General features: G+C 34.6%; 1 protein-coding gene across 3 annotated transcripts in view; it reads right to left on the bottom strand.

The window, feature by feature from the left end:
* The window catches only part of SCYL2 (SCY1 like pseudokinase 2), a 70,247-nt gene that overhangs the window by 43,375 nt on the left and 7,757 nt on the right, over positions 1 to 19,115 (bottom strand). For all 3 annotated transcript variants that reach the window (XM_047867219.1, XM_047867221.1, XM_047867220.1), the window contains exons 2-3: positions 9,682 to 9,880; positions 561 to 718 (exon numbers count right to left, since the gene is read on the bottom strand). In XM_047867219.1, coding sequence (XP_047723175.1) covers positions 561 to 718; positions 9,682 to 9,858 — 335 coding nt within the window. In that variant the 5' untranslated portion in view covers positions 9,859 to 9,880. The remainder of the gene's footprint in view (positions 1 to 560; positions 719 to 9,681; positions 9,881 to 19,115) is intronic.

Below are 19,115 nucleotides of genomic sequence, written 5' to 3'. Positions count from 1 at the left end.
GTATCATTAAAAGCACCATAAGCTTGAAGATCCAGTTAAGACTACACAACATTAATTTCATATTCTTGTCATTCTCAGCAACAATTCCCAAGATATCCTTGAAAAAAATAAATGGTAGAGTAACCGAGGGCTACGGACTGATATGCTGAGCATATCAGAAAGTTAAATGTCTAGAAAAGTACCTGAAACATACATAAAAATAGCCTGCAAATATGGAATAAATGCAAAGAATACAAAAAATTCTAGCAAATTAGCAAGGAGAGCTACTTTCAGGCAGGACTGTATGCTATCCTTCTGCATCTTCCACTTTGACTACTGCAGTGCTGAGCACAAAGTAAGCAAATGCAGATTGATGGCAAATGTGAAGAAAATTCCAAAGAGGCAAATACACATAATATACAAGTAAATTTTAGGGAAACAGTAAATCCATAAGAGCTCAACACTCAGTTTATAAGAATTTGTCACTGATAGTATGCCGTACAGACAGAATTTAAATATAAAATTATTTTTAAGTATTTGTTCAAAACAAGTCTTTTATGGAAGTTTTTATAAAAATTTACCTGGACTCTTCTAAAGGATGCTGGACAGTAAGAAGTCGAGGGTGTCGTAATCGAGTTAACTGTTGGACTCCTCGTTTTAGAGAATCGATGATTTGATCCTTTTCAAATTTTTGATATTTGTCAATCAGCTTTTTATCAAAGACAAAAACAGCCACTTCCTAATAAAAGAATAGTGTATCTAATTTTAATCAAGAGTATATAGAAGTAATAAAACTTTACCCGAGTGTCACAATAGTCTACAAATGGAAATAACTAAAATCTAATGTCATAGAAATTATAGCACCACTGTAATACTTTCCTGATATCAAAAAGTTGGTTTCTTCATGATTAGTAAATCTAAATGTTTTTAAAAGTATTAGACCCAGAACCCTCATCTAAGGAGAACATAGGAAAATCTCCATCTTTGAACTCTGGTACACAAAAGGTGCATGTAATGGGTTATATCCCATGTAGTAATCTCTTATTTAACGAGAATTCAAATAAAAGCTAAAATGTTTAAAAATTCGAAATGCTATTCATAATGATAACCCTGGAGTATACTATAAAATCTTGAATCACTTTTTGAAAGAAAGCTTATATATGTCAGGAAATGCTTGTTTACACAAAAACCCATTTTGTAAGCACCTTTTACATATGAATAACCTATATTCACTCTCTCCTTCCACCCTATCCCCATCTTATGGGTAGTAACTGGGAATGAATGGGACGAGTACAGGAAGCTGCTCACCCACTGTGACTCTTTGAGATCATTTATAGCTTATTATCTACAATATTAAAAGCACATATTGTACTTAACTATCTTCTTCCTTTCATTTTCTCTCTTATCCAAGGAAAAATAGTTCCCATCCAGTTACCCAGTCTTAACAAATCACTCAAAAAATAGCTGTATTAATAGTTGATATATTACCATTGTGTAATGCATCAGTGATGCTACATCTCCATCCTAAATGGAAAGAAAAATGATAAAGCTGGAAGCAAAATTAGCAAAGAATCAATGCTAGCTTTCCAAAATTCTTTGCAAGATTTTGAATGACTTTCAGAATGTCTATAGAAATCTCTTTCAAAAACCTCTAATTAAACCTACTACTGCTCAACTACCAATATCTAAGACAGTATCTTTCCATTTTATTGTTCTCTCCTCATTATTTCTGCTACATTAGGATTACTGTTTTTCACAAGTTGCCTGGCAACCTAATTACCTAACAGAGATTCACTGGAGAATCCCAAACCAATCAATTTCTCAAACACAACTTGTTTTAGGTCGGAGGCTCCTTAAATGTATACAAATAAGTTAAAGGTTTTAGAGGATTAAGTCTCTGAAAAGTGATAACATAAAGGGACTATTTAGTAACTCAACTTGAACATCCCATTCCCAAAGCATTTATGTACTTTTAAGGAATTGTTTCATTCTTCACAATAATCCTACAAGTTATCACCCTCACTTCACAGATGAGGACACTGTGGAGAAGATAAATGTACTATCTAAAGATCTCACAATTGGTAACATCAAGATTTGAATCCAGTCATTTTAACTCTAAGGGCCACATTCTGTCTCCCCAGAAATAATAGAGCCAATAAACACAGAGTACCCCAGTAAAACATAACACATGCCTTCAGGAAAACAATCATTTAAGAGATTTAAATAGCACTCATATATAAATACATAATCTTAGCGCTTTTGATCATTGTAAGACACAGAACTGTCACGAAAGAGCTAAGAGCATTATGTAATATTAATTTGAACTAAAAACAAATGACCTAGAAGTTCAAGTTCCTATCTCACTATTCATGAGCACAATCTTATTTTAGTAAGTATTCTGCTATAACACATTTTATAAATGCATCTAATTTAATGCGTTTATTTTTTCAAGATGTTTTGAGTCCTTAAAAAAAAGATCACATGAAATGGCTCTTTGAGCACTTGCAATTTCACCGCTCTTAAGGAAAAACACTACAGTTCAAGAGAAAAAGACACATCACCAAATTCTCTCCCTCAGACATTCATTTATTATTTTAGGTCACAGATAAAAGATTTCTACATAGATCAGAATAGATTATCAACTATATTAAAACGATTTTCTCTTTGTTCCAATCAATTGAAATTAACCAGTTTCAACAAAGTTGTGACTAACACTTAGACCTCATACTGATCTCCTAAAACTCTTAGCCTGCACATCAAAAGTTTTCTTCAGAACAGACAATCACCTAACTTCTATGTTCTCCTTCTGCTACTTCACTACCCACCCTGTTAAGACATCATTTGTGTTAAAGTCCTCTCACCTTAGAAGTATTACAAGCTTCTCAAAGAAGCTTATTAAAGAAACCATGCCAACAAAAAAAAAAAAAGAAAAGAAAAAGAAAAAGAAAGAAAAAAAAGAAAGAAACCATGCTTTAAGCATCTCTGTATCCACCACAGGATTTACACCTAGAAGACACTCAGATGTTTATTACCCCGTGGCGGTCAATAAAGATAAGCAGTTACTGGAAGCTTTCCATTATTGTCCTAAATTAAAACCTTTTTTGACTCTTCATTATGAAAAGTTTCAAATATATAGAAAAGCTGAGAAAAGATGAAGGTATCTTAAGTGGATATTTTCCACTTAAGAGTCAACTGTTAACTCTAAATTTTGAGGCTCTTTTTTATACAAAAATTACTAAAACAAAATGTAAGACAATCTTTTGCATTCTATTGTTTACTTATTCACTTCATATTCTTTAAAATAGATTGGCAAAGAAAGTTACCTACTCAAAAGTATTTTTTCTCAACAACCTATCTTTAAGCAAAAAATGGCTGTAAAATAACCTACTCTAAAAACTACTGGTCAAAATGTAAACTACATATTGATACAAACCGAATTTATAATTTTTTAAAGCTATTTTGCTAACTACAAAGTTGAACTCTTGCTGAAAACCAGACAGCTTAAGTAATAAAAATCTAAGTAGATATACACCAATGTGTCTAGGATTTCCTAATAGTAATCATGACCTCCAGTAACCTATCCCTCAAAGCCACCAGGGATGGTTTCTGAGACATAGATATTCCCTGTGAATCTCTATTTTACAGATCTTTTGTGACTGGTCAGTGGTGACAACCATCATGCACTGTATTTTTCATATGATTTGGGGACAATGTTCCTTTCTCAAAATGATAAAACAAAACCTAAATTTTTATTTAGATTAAATTAAAAACAACTTGTTATTTAAGAAGACTCAGAGATAACAAGATATACACCTTAAAATTGTTAAAGATAGTCTATGGTCATTATTGACCTAAGCAACTTGACTAACACTTTCAGCTTTCTACAATCATTTCTTTTATTTAAAACTTTTATTTATTATCATTTAACTTTTTATAATAATTTAATTATGCCTTTGCCTACACAATATCAGCAAGCCTCACCCATGAATACTGGCATTTGTATAACATAATGTAGATTTTGCAGTAAGGAAGACTATGTCCAAGCCTACATTTGGTAGAGCGGCTAGAATAATGAATATCAGTTAAATATTTATTACATATTTTTAAAATCAGTCTATCTTCATTATCTTCATAGGAAGAGTCATTTAACTGAGGGTGTTTTAAAGCTTACACAGCTGTCAAAGCAAAAGAAACAGGGCAGCAAATGTAACTTTTAAGACAAAAATAAGATTAAAGCTGACTTATTTAAAAAAAAAAAAGTCTATTCTAAAACTGGATAAAAAATAATCATAAATATGAGACTAGAAGACTATTAATAAATGTTGTTAAATTCATTTTAAGAGTAGTCTCCTGGCAAGAGAATCTTGTGTCAAAATAAACAGAAATACTAATAGTAATAAATGAATGTTTAAACAGTAAACACACCCACATATACACTCTTTTTAAAAAACATCTTCCCCCAGGGGTGCCTGGGTGGCTCACTTGGTTCAGCATCCAACATCAGCTTAGGCCATGATCTGATGGTTCGTGAGTTCAAGTGCCACATCAGGATCTGCCCTGAGCATGGAGTTTGCTTGGGATTCTCTTTCTCTCCCTCTTTGCCTCTCCCCAGCTTGTGCTTTCTCTCTCTCTCGAAATAAATATTATTTATATAATTATATTATATATTATTATATATATTATATATATATTATTATATAAAAACTTAAAAAATATTTTTAAAATATTTCTTTAAAAAAAAAAATCTTCCCCCAAAATAAATGCCCGAAGTTGATACAGTAGAATTGAAAGATTTTTCAAAATGTAGAGTTATTTTTCTACTCAAAGGAAGTAAAAGGTATACTGGTGAGACAGAAACTATATTTATATAGTGCTTTTATTATAAATTAAATATAATAGCAGCCTTGATAGTTATAATATTCTTACCTAACAGAGATGGTGATGATACTTCAATTTTTAAGGGATATGTATGTATGTATATGTATGTGTGTGTGTGTATATATATACACACACACAAAGCAACCATTTCTCACTTATGATTGATACATATAATTTGGCCAAAGATTTCCCTTTAATGGTTTGTGTAATAAAGTAGAATTTAAAAACTAGAAAAGTTAACGAAATCCACTTAAAGGCATTTATCTCAGAAATCTCTCTAAAATAAATATTTTTATAAAGGAAATAAGAATATGTTTGAAAAGAACACCTATATTTAGATACCATTTTAATCCTAAACATGCTACTCTGCAGAACTACAAAGTCAGTTATAAAGTTATAACAGAAACACAGCAGAACAAACTCAATGCCCAGTAATTAACTACCTATCAGACATCATAAAAGTTTCAGAAGTAGAGGAGTAAGGAATATTTCACTGAATTTTCAAAAATTAAATGACCCTGGGGCGCCTGGGTGGCGCAGTCGGTTAAGCGTCCGACTTCAGCCAGGTCACGATCTCGCGGTCCGGGAGTTCGATCCCCGCGTCAGGCTCTGGGCTGATGGCTCAGAGCCTGGAGCCTGTTTCCGATTCTGTGTCTCCCTCTCTCTCTGCCCCTCCCCCGTTCATGCTCTGTCTCTCTCTGTCCCCAAAAAAATAAATAAACGTTGAAAAAAAAAAAATTTTTTTTTAAATTAAATGACCCTGAGATCTTGCCATTTGCGACATCATGGATGGACCTAGAGGGTATTATGCGGAGTGAAATAAGTCAGACCAGAAAATCATACCATATGATTTCACTTATATGTGGAATCTAAAAAACAAAACAAATGAATAAACAAACAAAAAGCAGAAACAGACCCATAAATACAGAGAACAAACTAATGGTTGCCAGATGAGAAGATGGGCAAAATGAGTGAAGAGTGGGAGGTACAGGCTTCCAGTTATGGAATAAATAAATCACAGGGATAAAAGGTACAGCATAGGGAATATAGTCAATGGTAAATAGCATTGTGCGGTGACAAATGGTAGCAACACTTATGGTGAGCACATCAAAACGTATAGATTTGTCGAACTACTAAGTAGTACACCTGAAAATAATCTAACATTGTGTATCAACTATACTTCGCTAAAAAATAAATTAAATAAATAAGATAAAAGTAGATCCTCTGCTCAGAATGCCTAAAATAAAAAAGACTACAAAAAAGTTTGGCAGGAATGTGAAGAAACTATAAATGCTGATGGATACAACCGCTCTGGAAAAACTGACGCTGAACAAACACGAACGCTATTACCCAGCAATTCCATGTCTAGATAATGTGTCATATATACCAATGGCACATTAAGAATGTTCATAGCAGTTCCCCATATATTAATGAAAAACTGCTATGTTCAGCAACATAGATATATCCCATGAACTTACATTTAAGGAATGGAAGCCAAACTACAGGAGCACATATACCATGATTCCATTTAAATAAAGTTCAAAAACAGGAAAAGTTACTCTCAAGTGTCAAAGGACCATATAGCAGTTACCCCTAGAGAGAAGGTGGGGAGAGATAATGACTACGAGAAGATATGAACATTAGCAATGTTTCCTTGATCTGGATACTGGTTATACAGGTGTGCTCACTATGAACATTCATCAAGCTATACACTCATGATTTGTACACTGTTCTGCATAAGTTCTTAAAAATACATTTATATTTAAAACTCTAAATAGGCACAATTTTCATTCCATAAATGTCACCCTGAAATGTCTTACGTCTCTATTGAGATTCTAGAAAGAGTAAGGGTTAGGAACTAAATAGTATTTAGTCTAAAAACTAGTAAATTTAGTATTTACTAGTATTTTACTAGTATTTAGTATTTACTAGTATTTAGTATTACTAGTATTTAGTCTAAATACTAGTAAAAAATAAATAGTATTTAAGTCTAAATAGTAGCTTCAAATGCTAAGAAGCTATAATTAATTATCCATTTTAACATGTTTACAAGTTGTGTTTGGTTAAGCTTACCCAAATAATAGCTTTTAAAAATCTTAATTTTGCATACAAACCTAGCCTAAACACCTTATTTAGTTACAAAAAAAAAAAATCAACTTTACACTTTTCTTGAAACTCTTAGGAATTGTTCATTGCACTTCATGAATTACTCACTATGAGATGTTTCTTCAATGAATGTCTTTGAAAAACAATAAAAACTAGCAAAAACTGGTTTTGGAAGCATAAAGCCAGAATAATAATAATAACAGACATCCAATCAGGTACAATGACGTTACCATGCACACAAGTAAATTTTTATTTACCAATTCTTTTTATCTTGCTACATTCCAGGTTTCATAAATATGTACTTTTTTTCATCTGTTCTGTAGGTGCTTTTATTACTACTCCACTCCTCTCAGAAACCTTCATTTAGGTTAAAAAGTCAAAAGTTGTACATGATCCGAAATTATAATTCATCGTGTACTGTTGTGAACTTCAAATAACTTTGGCAAAAAGTACACAAAGAGAATCTCCTAGCCCTAGTACCTAACCTGATGTTTACTTCAAAGTCAAATTTAAGATCGTATAATCTGCTATAAAACACAAATTCAATCAAGTACACTGTATGCTAGATCAAGAAAGACTGCGAGAGTTTAAAAAAAAAAAAAAAAAAGCTCTCAGTCTCAGTGTCCCTTTATGTGGGGGGAAAAAGACCAAGAAGAATATCCTTTTCATTATTTTTCTCCTGGCTTCTCTAAGATCAACACGTCATACATAACTTTCTGTGATGATAGAAAGTTCTATGCCTGCGATGTCTAATATGGTAGTACTAGCCATATATTGCTAAGGAACATTCCAAATGTGACTACTGCAACCAAATTTAATTTTTATGAATTGTAATAGGCATATGTAGCTTGTGGTTACCATACTGGATAGCACAGCTCCAGATTATCTATCTTCTATGATTCCCTTTTAATAAAAAATGAGATAACTAAAAAAGAATTAAAACTTCGAGTAAGGGAAAAATTAAAATGAGGCTTCAACTCCAAGGTGGTTACAGATGTAGCTATTCCTTAAGGAACTAGCCAGTAGTCCAGATAGGATACTCAGTTTAAAACACGGTGGGTTTGAAAGAGGCAAAGAAAGAAGATTCAAAACTACATCCAAGAATGTAGATCCATCCACAAAACCACAAATACATTCCAAAACTATCTTCTTCCACAAAGCAATAAATTTGGGTGTGGGGGGTGGGGATATAGTGGTTTCCTAAGAGAACCCAATTCTGGCAGTGAGCACTGAGAATGGCTGTATTATTGTGCAATATCTAATTAATTACCTATTATTTGTGCCTGGTTTTCATGTTCTATGAACAGCAACAGAAGCTTCAACATTATCAGAGAATTTCAGCATATGAACTGCTGATATAAACACAAACACCTAGAAACTCTTTTGGTTAAGCACAAAGACACTATTAGGTTACATCCTTAATAAATAATGCAAAATTTAGTACATTTGGTGTTCTTTGATTTGCCAATAATATAACTGATTATAAAAGCTAGTGTTGGAGGTTGATCATTTACATAACTTCGTGGCCTCATTAATAGCTTAAGCATTCAATACTCCAGAAACCACTTATTTTTTAGTGAGCTTGGTGAACTGAGAAAACAATGTTGAAAAATGACAAATCAATCAGCATTTAAGATAAGATCAGCTCTGAACTTAAAGACTTCCAACCAAATGGCAATAAAAACAAGATTTACAGTCAGATACATACCACATACCAGCAATCTATCACAAGACCAAGGTTCCTACTTCATAAAAGGATAACCAAAGCCAATTGAGTCTTTAATATACTTGTTTGGCAAATAAGCTGATTTTGGAAAAGTCACAAATAATGTATATCCACAACTGTATGACTGTGACAGTTACTGGAAAATATGTGTAATAAATCCCAAACGCCTTACAATCCATATGTTTCACTTGTAGAGAAATAAAAGTACTTTTAGAAACAGTAATTTTTATTTTTAAAGAATATATTTCTACAGAGGTTTTAAACCTGGAGGTTTTTCAATCCTTTAAAAACTCCAACAGAAAACTGTTAGTAAAATTTAACACTAACAATCCTCCACATTTCTGAGAACCATCTGTTGCTCTCTTAAGTCAAATTAAAAAATAAAAAATAAAAATGCAACTCATTCAAATGACTCTGCTAAAAGAACAGTTACTTTTAAAATAACTTTGAAATCAGTATGTCTCAAAACACATTTACCGACTATTCCACAAATGTACCCCCTTCTGATAATAAAATCAAGTTAAACACAAAAGAATGTTACAGAAGTCTATTTTCCAGAAAATAGACTTTTATTTTATATAAAATAAAAGGGGAATAAGAATGCACTAAATAAGAATGCATTTAATGTTGGAAAATTTAACTGAGTATTTTGCCAATAGCTTACTGACAAATTTGAAAAGGAACACAATATTTATTCCAAAACAAATACTTTGCTAAAAATCTAATATGCTCCTTTACTCAACAGAAACATTTATTTTATTAAGTAATCAAAATTAAATTACAAGATGGGGTGATATATCAAACAATATATTTGTAACCAGGAGATTCAGGGCATGTTTAAAAGCGTTTATTTTTGTATGACTTCATTAGATGGAAATGAGAAGTAAAGAACCCATTACTTTTGGCATTTCTTAACATAAAAACATATATGCACATTATACTACTTATTAACATGTGCATTTTTTGCCAATGGACTCTGAATTAAAACTTACCTGTTTTGTGGACTTTTTTGTGCCATTGAAAATCTTCCAAGCTAGCCCATTGCCACCACTGGCAATGTGTCGACCAACATCAAATTCTCTAGTGACAGGATTTCCCATTACAGCACTAGTGACATCAGCTGTTACTTTCGTAACAGTACTCTTTAACTTATTAAGCATGGACTCCATGGCTGCAATATTGAGTAGTTACCTAGAAACACAGGAGAACGGGGGAACGTTGATCATTTGTTTTTACTTGTTTCAGCACTTAACATTCATTATTTAGTCTGAAAACTTAATATACCCCAAAAAGGGAATGAAACAATTCTAGAGTATAAAAGCTACATGTTGGCTTTGTCTTCAAAGAACCCAATACATTCTAATGCAATTTAAATCTAGGAATCAAACTGTTCCTTTCAACCTCAATTATTACAGACCAGGAAGAGAAAAGACACTTGACGCTGACATGAATGTTGTTCAACTATATAACATGAACCCTCAATACTTTAAGGGTATTAGAGGGCCCAAATCTTTCTTCAGACTAAAAACAGCCATATAAAACCTGAAAGGAGCTAATGCTATCTATACTAAACAAGAAGTTTGTATTTGATACAAGTTTCATTCACTAATAAAATAATCATTGAGGGGCACCTGGCAGCCTCAGTCACAAGAACTTGTGATTCTTGATCTTGGGGTCGTAAGTTTGAGCCCCAAGTTGGGTATAAGATTACAAAAATAAATAAATAAACTTCAGAAAAATAAAAAATAATAATGATATAAGGCGCCTTGGTGGCTTGGTTGGTTATGCATCCAACTGTTGGTTTCAGCTCAGGTCAGGATCTCATGGTCATAGGATCAAGCCCCACATTGGGCTCTGTGCTGGGCATGGAGCCTGCTTGGGATTCTCTCTCTCCCTCTCTCTGCCCCTCTCCCCAGCTTATGCCTGCATACACTCGCTCTCTCTCAAAATAAATAAATAAGCATTAAAAAAAAGAGAGACAAAGAGAAGCATTTGGAGAAATTTTAAAAATAAGTAAAATAACTACTGTTGACCTATGAAATCTCTCAAGAATATCTTCTAAAAGAAAAGCATTGATGGCAAAAGGACAGTAAAACATGCACAAGCAGTAAGTCATAAAATATTTTTTCTTTTAATATTTATTTATTTTTGAAAGAGAGAGGGAAGGAGGGGCAGAGAGAGAATCCCAAGCAGGCTCTACCCTGTTAGTGCGGAGCCCAATGCAGGGCTCCAACTCATAAACTGTGAGATCATGACCCGAGTCAAAATCAAGAGTCAGATGCTTAACGGACTGAGTCACCCAGGCACCCCTCATGAAATATTTTTAAAATTTTACACACTTCTGGCCATGATGTAGGAACAAAGACTGAATTTATCCTCTTACCTTAAACAGCTAGAAGCTAGACAAAATGTATGAAATAAATGTTTTCAGGCAGCACAGGTAGGTAATCCCAATGAGAAAGCAAACTAACAAGGTGAACCCCAGGATTGCTCCAGCTTTCTGCCTAGAGGTACACTGCAAACCACAGAGTAGAGAGCAGAATTCCAAGCAGCGGTCTAGCTGAGTTAAAGAGTTGAGGAGAGGGGCTCCTTGGCGGCTCAGTTGGTTAAGCGTCCGACTGAGGCTCAGGTCATGATCTCACAGCTTATGAGTTGGAGCCCCGCGTCAGGCTCTGTGCTGACAGCTCAGAGCCTGGACCCTGCTAAGGATTCTGTGTCTTCCTCTCTCTCTGACCCTCCCCCGTTAATGCTCTGTCTCTCTCTGTCTCAAAAATAAATAAATGTTAAAACAAAAAAAATTTTTTTTTTAAAAAGAGTTGAGACAAATTGGAGTTCAAGGATGCAGAAGTGCCTAGGAGTTCTGGGATACAATTTCAAAGAGAAAGGGGAAAATTAGGGAACAAGAGAGAAAGAAAGAGAAAGAGAGAAGGAAACTATGCTAAGAAAGAGCTCAGAAATTTTCAGAGAAATCTGATGCACTGTTGAACACTAAGATGCCCACACATGGTATGAAACTCCACCAGGTCAGGCAAGGACCAACTAGAGAGCTGTAAGCTGAATAGTTCCAGAGTCCACACAGGGCTGCAATTCATTTAATTTCTCACCAGCTAGAGTAGAGTACTCAATGCTCAACCAAAAGCATTCAGTAGAAACCCCAAAAGAACCATGCCTTAGTAGTGAGAAAAACTGTTCTCAGAGTAAAATCTACTCTAAACCTGCCCTAAAAAACTAAAAGTAAGCCTCAAATGATCAAACTAATCATGAATTACTTAACTGACCAGAATGAAACCCAATACTCATGAAAGAAAGACAAAAAAAATTTCAGAAACCTAACAATGTAACATTCACAATGTTCACCATGCAATCAATAAATATTAGATTTGCCAAGAAGCAGGAAAATGTGCTCATAATCAAGAACAACTCAGTCAATAAATCCTCCAAAATGATAGATTATAGACATTAAAAACATTAAAAAGCTATCATAAAGGAACCTGGGTGGCTCAGTTGGTTAAGTATCCAACTCCTGGTTTAGGCTCAGGTCATGATCTCACAGTTCGTGAGTTTGAGCCCTCTATTGGGCTCTGTGTTGGCAGCACAGAATCGGCTTGGGATCTTCTCTCTCCTTCTCTATCTGCCCCTCCCCTGTTCACTCACTCTCTCTCAAAATAAATAAACTTAAAAAAAAAAATCTATCACATATCTAAGTATTTCAAGGAAAACACGAACATAATGAAGAAAATAGAGTCTTTTTTTAAAAACCCAAATGAGGGGCGCCTGGGTGGCGCAGTCGGTTAAGTGTCCGACTTCAGCCAGGTCACGATCTCACGGTCTGTGAGTTCGAGCCCCGCGTCAGACTCTGGGCTGATGGCTCAGAGCCTGGAGCCTGTTTCTGATTCTGTGTCTCCCTCTCTCTCTCCCCAGTTCATGCTCTGTCTCTCTCTGTCCCAAAAAAATAAATAAACGTTGAAAAAAAAAATTTTTTTAAACCCAAATGAAAATTCTAGAGATAAAAAGTAAAATATTTCAAATAAAAAATTTAGAGGATATGATTAACAAATTAGAGAAAGTAGGAAAAAAAAATTAGTAAAACCTGAAGGTAGAGTAAAAGCCTGGGGAAAAAAAAAATGAACAAAGTCTCGATGACCTGTGAGACAATATCACAGTAATAACATATATAACTGAATCCCAAAAGTAAGAAGGAAAAGGGAAAAATAATATTGGAAAGCATAATGGCCAAAATGTTTCTGAATTTGATGAAAACTATACAAGGTGTCAAGAAATTCAATAAACCACAAGCAGGATAAACAGAAAACCATGTTTGGACATGTCATATTAAATAGCTAAAAGTCAGTAAGAGAAAATCTTAAAAGCAGCCAGAGGGAACAGGAAAATTACATAGAAAAGAAAAAAGATAAGAATTTTCCCCAGACTTCTAATCAGAAAATATACAAGCCAGGGAACAACTGAATGGAGGTCTGTAAACTGCTAAAAAAAACAAACAAAAAAACAAAAACACCTGTCAACCTAGAATTCTATAAGGCAGGGGAAAAAAAAAACTTTCAAAACTAAATGTGAAATATTTCTTCAGGAAAACAAAATCTGAGAGAATTTGTTGCCAACAAATATTCACTAGAAGAGATATTAAAAGAAGTCCTTCAAACAGAAGGAAAAAGATACCAGATGGAAATGTGAATCCATAAAAAGAATGGAGGACACTAGAAATAAAAATTACGTGGGTTTATAAAAAAAACTTCTCAAGTTATTTTTAAAAGATAACTGATCGGGGCGCCTGGGTGGCGCAGTCGGTTAAGCGTCCGACTTCAGCCAGGTCACGATCTCGCGGTCCGGGAGTTCGAGCCCCGCGTCAGGCTCTGGGCTGATGGCTCGGAGCCTGGAGCCTGTTTCCGATTCTGTGTCTCCCTCTCTCTCTGCCCCTCCCCCATTCATGCTCTGTCTCTCTCTGTCCCAAAAATAAATAAACGTTGAAAAAAAAAAATTTAAAAAAAAAAAAAAAAAGATAACTGATCATTTAAAGCAAAAAAACAAAATACATATACCTATATATATATATATACATATATATATATAGGTATATGTAGAAGTAAAAAATATGACAAAACAAAACAAGCACAGGAGAGGAGAAATGGAAGTATATATTTGAGAGATTCTTCTATTATATTTCAGGTAATATAACATCACTTGAAAATAGATTATAGCAAATTAAAAACACATTAAATCCTAGACTAATAAGTAAAATAATAGATACAGCTAAAAAGTCAATAATGGAAATAAAATGGAATCCTAAAGTAAGATGAATACAAAAAGATGTAGGAAAAGACGAAGAAAGGAACAAAGAACAACTGTAACAAGTAGAAAACAAATAGCAAGAGAGTAGATTTAAATCTGACCCTATAAATAATTACATTAAGTGTAAATGATTTAAAATTCCAATTAAAAGATGAGACTGTCAAACTAGATTAAAAAGCAAGACCCAACTATGTACTGCTAACAAGAAATCCACTCCAGGGGTGTCGAGGTGGCTCAGTCGGGTAAGTGTCTGACTCTTGATTTCAGCTCAGGTCATAATTTCATGGTCATGGGATCAAGTCCCACACTGGAGCCTGCTTAGGATTCTCTCTCTCTCCCTCTCTCTCTGCCCCTCCCCAGCTCATGCACGTTCTTGCTGTCTCTCTTAAAATAAATAATAAACATTAAAAAAAAAAAAGTCCACATAACAGGATGACTTAAAACTGAAAAAATGTTAAAATATATCAAGCAAGAGTGGCTATATTAATTACAAACAGAATAGGCAACATTTCATAATAACAAAGATGTCAATTCATCAAGAAAACATAAAATCTTAAATGTGTACATACTGAATAAGAGCTTTAAAATAAAGACAGCAAAAAATGACTGAAAGAAACAGACAAATCCATAATTATACTTAGAGACTTCAAGGATCCTCTTTCAGAAATAAATGGACATAGACTGAGCAGACAAAAAAAAAAAAATCAGTAAGGATATAGAAGACATAAACAACACTATCAAACAACATGACCGACTCATAATATCCTACTTGACAAGAGCAGAATGCATTTTGTTTTCATGTGTACATGGAACATTAATTAAGACTAACTATACTCTTTGGGCTCCTGGGTGGCTTTGTCAGTTGGGCGGCCAACTACAGCTCAGGTCATGATCTCGCGGTCTGTGAGTTTGAGCCCCGCGTCGGGCTCTGTGCTGAGCACTCAGTCTGGAGCCTGCTTCTGATTCTGTGTCTCCCTCTCTCTGCCCCTTCCCTGCTTGCTCTCTCTCTCTCTCTCTCTCTCTCTCTCAAAATTAATTTAAAAATTTTTTAAAAATAAAAAAAAGACTAACTATATTCTTGGCCATAAAACAAATCTCAACATATGTAAAACTACTGAAATATAAAATACATTATTTGACCACAATGAAATTAAACTAGAAATCAGTAGTAGGTAAATATCTTTTTTAAAAAATGCAAAACATATTTGAACTTCTCAAATATGTATTAAATACTTCTCAATAACCCAAGGGCTAAAATAAATAAGTCACAGAAATTTTTAAATACTTTGAGGTGACTGAAAAGTAAAAATCTGTGGGATGTAGGCAAGCTGGTGACTAGTGGAAAATACACAACTTTAAATGTTTATATGAGGGGGGAAAAACACCAAAATTAGTGCTGTCACCTTCCATCTTAGAAAGCTAGGGGAAAAAATTAAAAAAAAAACGACTAAACTCAAATTAAGTAGGAAAAAGAAAATAATGAGTAGAAATCAATGAAACACATTGAATTTGATGTAACACTCTATTTTACAGAAATAAAAGAAAAATCAATGAAGCCAAAAACTATGGCTTTAAAAAGTCACTAGCTACATGAAGAAAATGTTTAAAGACACAAATGACCAATATCAGAAATAGAGGAAATCCTACAGATTCTAATCCTATATAAATCCCAGATTTTAAACAATAACGTATTATAGGTGACTTTATGCCAATTAATTCAACAACTTGGATGAAATGGAAAAAATCCTTGAAAGCCAAAACAATTGACTTAAGAAGGAACAGGAACTCAGAATAGTCCTACATAAAAGAAATCCAATTCATAACTACAACCTTTACCACAAAATATACTCCAGGCTCAAATGGCTTCCCTGTTGAATTCTATCAAATATTTAAGGAAAAAATAAAAACCAGATCTGTACAAGCTCTTCTAGAACATAGAACAATTTTCATGTCATGTTATATAGTCAGTATTGTCCTGATACCAACAACTAATGACCCAAGAAAACTGCATACCAATATTTCTCATCAACATGCAAAAATCCTTAACAAAATATTAGCACATCAAATCCAATAAACCCAACCCTATAACCAAGTGAGATTTATCTAAGGATGCAAGGTTGATTTAACACTCAAAACAAATTCATGTAGGGGCGCCTGGGTGGCTCAGTAGGCTGAGTGTCCGGCTTCAGTTCAGGTCATAATCTCGCAGTTTGTGAGTTAGAGCCCCTCATCGGGCTCTGTGCTGATAGCTCAGAGCCTAGAGCCTGTTTCAGATTCTGTGTCTCCCTCTCTCTCTCTGCTCCTCCCCGGCTCATGCTCTGTCTCTCTCTCTCTCTCTCTCAAAAAATAAACATAAAGATTAAAAAAAAATTTTTTTAAAACAAATTAATGTAATTCACCATACTAACTACATAATGGGGGAGGGGCGTATGATCATCTCAATAAAGGCAAAAAAAAGATTTTTAACAAAATTCAATACATATTCACAATAAAAATTCTCAGCTTAGAACAGGAAAACAAAAAACAAAAAAAAAAAAACTTCCTCACGGCTCCTGGCTGACTCAGTTGATAGAGCATGATGCTCCTAATCTCAGGGTTGTGAGTTCAAGCCCCACATTGGGCATGGAGCCTACTTTAAAAAAGGAAAGAAGTAAAGAAGGAAAGAAAGGAACTTCATCAATCTGATAAATAGAATCTTTGAATACCTACAGCTACTATTATATTTAAAAATAAAAGATTGGGGCGCCTGGGTGGCGCAGTCGGTTAAGCGTCCGACTTCAGCCAGGTCACGATCTCGCGGTCCAGGAGTTCGAGCCCCGCGTCAGGCTCTGGGCTGATGGCTCAGAGCCTGGAGCCTGTTTCCGATTCTGTGTCTCCCTCTCTCTCTGCCCCTCCCCCGTTCATGCTCTGTCTCTTTCTGTCCCAAAAATGAATAAACGTTGAAAAAAAAAATTTTTTTTTTAAATAAATAAAAATAAAAAAAATAAAAATAAAAGATTGATTGCTTTCTTCCTAAAATAAAAATATTTACTTTTACCACTTCAGTTCAAAATTCTAATGGAGGTCTTAGCCAAAGCAATTAAGAGAACAAAATAAAAAGGTATTCGGATCATGTACAATGAAAGTCAGAAGGAATCTACAAAAATGCTACTAGAATATGAGTTTAGCATTACAGTAGAATGTAAGAATGGAATATTTTTTTAAAAAAGACTATTTCTGGGGCACCTGGGTGGCTTGGTTCGTTAAACTCCCACTTCGGCTCAGGTCATGATCTCATGGTTCACGGGTTCAAGCCCTGAGTCAAGCTCTGTGCTGACAGCTCAGAGCCTGAAGTCTGCTTCAGATTCTGTGTCTCCCTCTTTCTCTGCCCCTCCCCCACTCACGCTCTGTCTCTCTCAAAAATAATCATTAAAAACAATTTTTTTAAAGACTATACTAGAAACAAACACTGAAATTTCAAAAATATCATCTCAAGAACATGAAACACCTATCTAAATTTAAAAGATATATAAGACTTGTACAATGAAAATAACAAAAACTGCTGAGAAAAACTGAAGAAGACTTAAAGATTGTGGGGGCACCTGGGTGCCTCAGTTGGTTAAGCGACCAACTACTGATTTCGGCTCAGGTCATGATTTCATGATCCTGAGATTGAGCCCCATGTCAGCTCCTCACTCGGTGTGGAGCCTGCTTAAGATTCTGTCTTTCCCTCTGTCCCTCCTCCATGCATATGCATGTGCATGTTCTCTAAATAAATAAATAAATAAATAAATATAAAAAACTTAAAAAAAAAAAAAGGAAAGATTATGTTTATGAATTGAAAAACTCAATAATGTTAAAATACCAATTTTCCCTACTGATCTATATACTCAATGTAATCCCAGTGGAATCCCTGAGGCTTTTGTAGAAATTGATGAGCTGAACCAAAAATAATACTCTTGAGTAGGGGTAAAGCTCAGTGGTAGAGCATTTGACTGCAAAAATAATACTCTTGAGGATACAGGCTTCACTAAATTGTCAAAGAGTCCATGGCACAAAAAGAGGTCTAAACCCTGTAGCTTTCTTCAACTTCTGTGTTTACTCCTTCCTAAAACTGATTTGCCTGACAAAGTCTGTGTCCTACAAATCTTCCTTAACCCACACTTTTCCTTACAATTTTCTCCCACTTGACCAAAGAAAAGTATTTTCTTAGCTATCCCAGTCTTATTATAGGGCATTTCCCTGGATATAAAAAACTTTGAAGAGTAGGGTAAATGCAATTCAAGAATGCATTAATACTGAAAGTCCCTTAAGAATAAAGCAAAAAATATCGGGGCGCCTGGGTGGCTCAGTCAGTTAAGCATCCGACTTCAGCTCAGATCATGATCTCACAGTTCGTGAGGTAGAGCCCGGCATCGGGCTCTGTGCTAACAGCTCAGAGTCTGGAGCCTGCTTCGGATTCTGTTCTCCCTCTCTCTCTGCCCCACCCCTGCTTATTGCACTCTCTCTCTCTGTCTCTCAAAAATAAATAAACATTAAAAAAAAGTTTTTTTAATAAATGCAAAAATAAGTTCGGGAAAAAATACTAAAGAGGATGTATGTGCTTTATTCCTTCCAGCCCAGATATTAACAGCAAGACCCCATGCCTTATCTATCACAGATTTACAATTAAGAAATAAGATGGCTGTCATAGGGATATATAAGAACAAGTTAATTTCAATCAACAGGCAAAAACTCCAAGGTTTTGATAAAAGTAAAACATAATCACAATATGCAAGTCTAGAAATTAGATCCTTTTTAACAACTGAAACTCTTTTTTTTATGTTTATTTGAGAGAGCACATGAGAGGGGGAGAGGAGCAGAGAGGGAGAGGGATAGAATCCAAAGCAGGTTCCGTGTGGACAGCACAGAGCCTGATGCAGGGCTCAGTCCCATAAACCATGAGATCACGACCTGAGCTGAAATCAAAGAGTCCAACACCCAACCAACTGAGCCATCCAGGTGCCCTGTAACTATCTAAACTCTTGACAAAAATTTCAGATACCATCAACTTAAAAACATGCAAAGGAGTATATTGCTTTTCAAAATTATTTAGAGAACACACAAGCAAAAATATTTGGAAGGCCACTGGATTAAGGCA

Source organism: Prionailurus viverrinus, chromosome B4 (genome assembly GCF_022837055.1).
Source record: "Prionailurus viverrinus isolate Anna chromosome B4, UM_Priviv_1.0, whole genome shotgun sequence".
NCBI lineage: Eukaryota > Metazoa > Chordata > Mammalia > Carnivora > Felidae > Prionailurus > Prionailurus viverrinus.
This window is presented reverse-complemented; position numbering and strand designations above follow the sequence as displayed.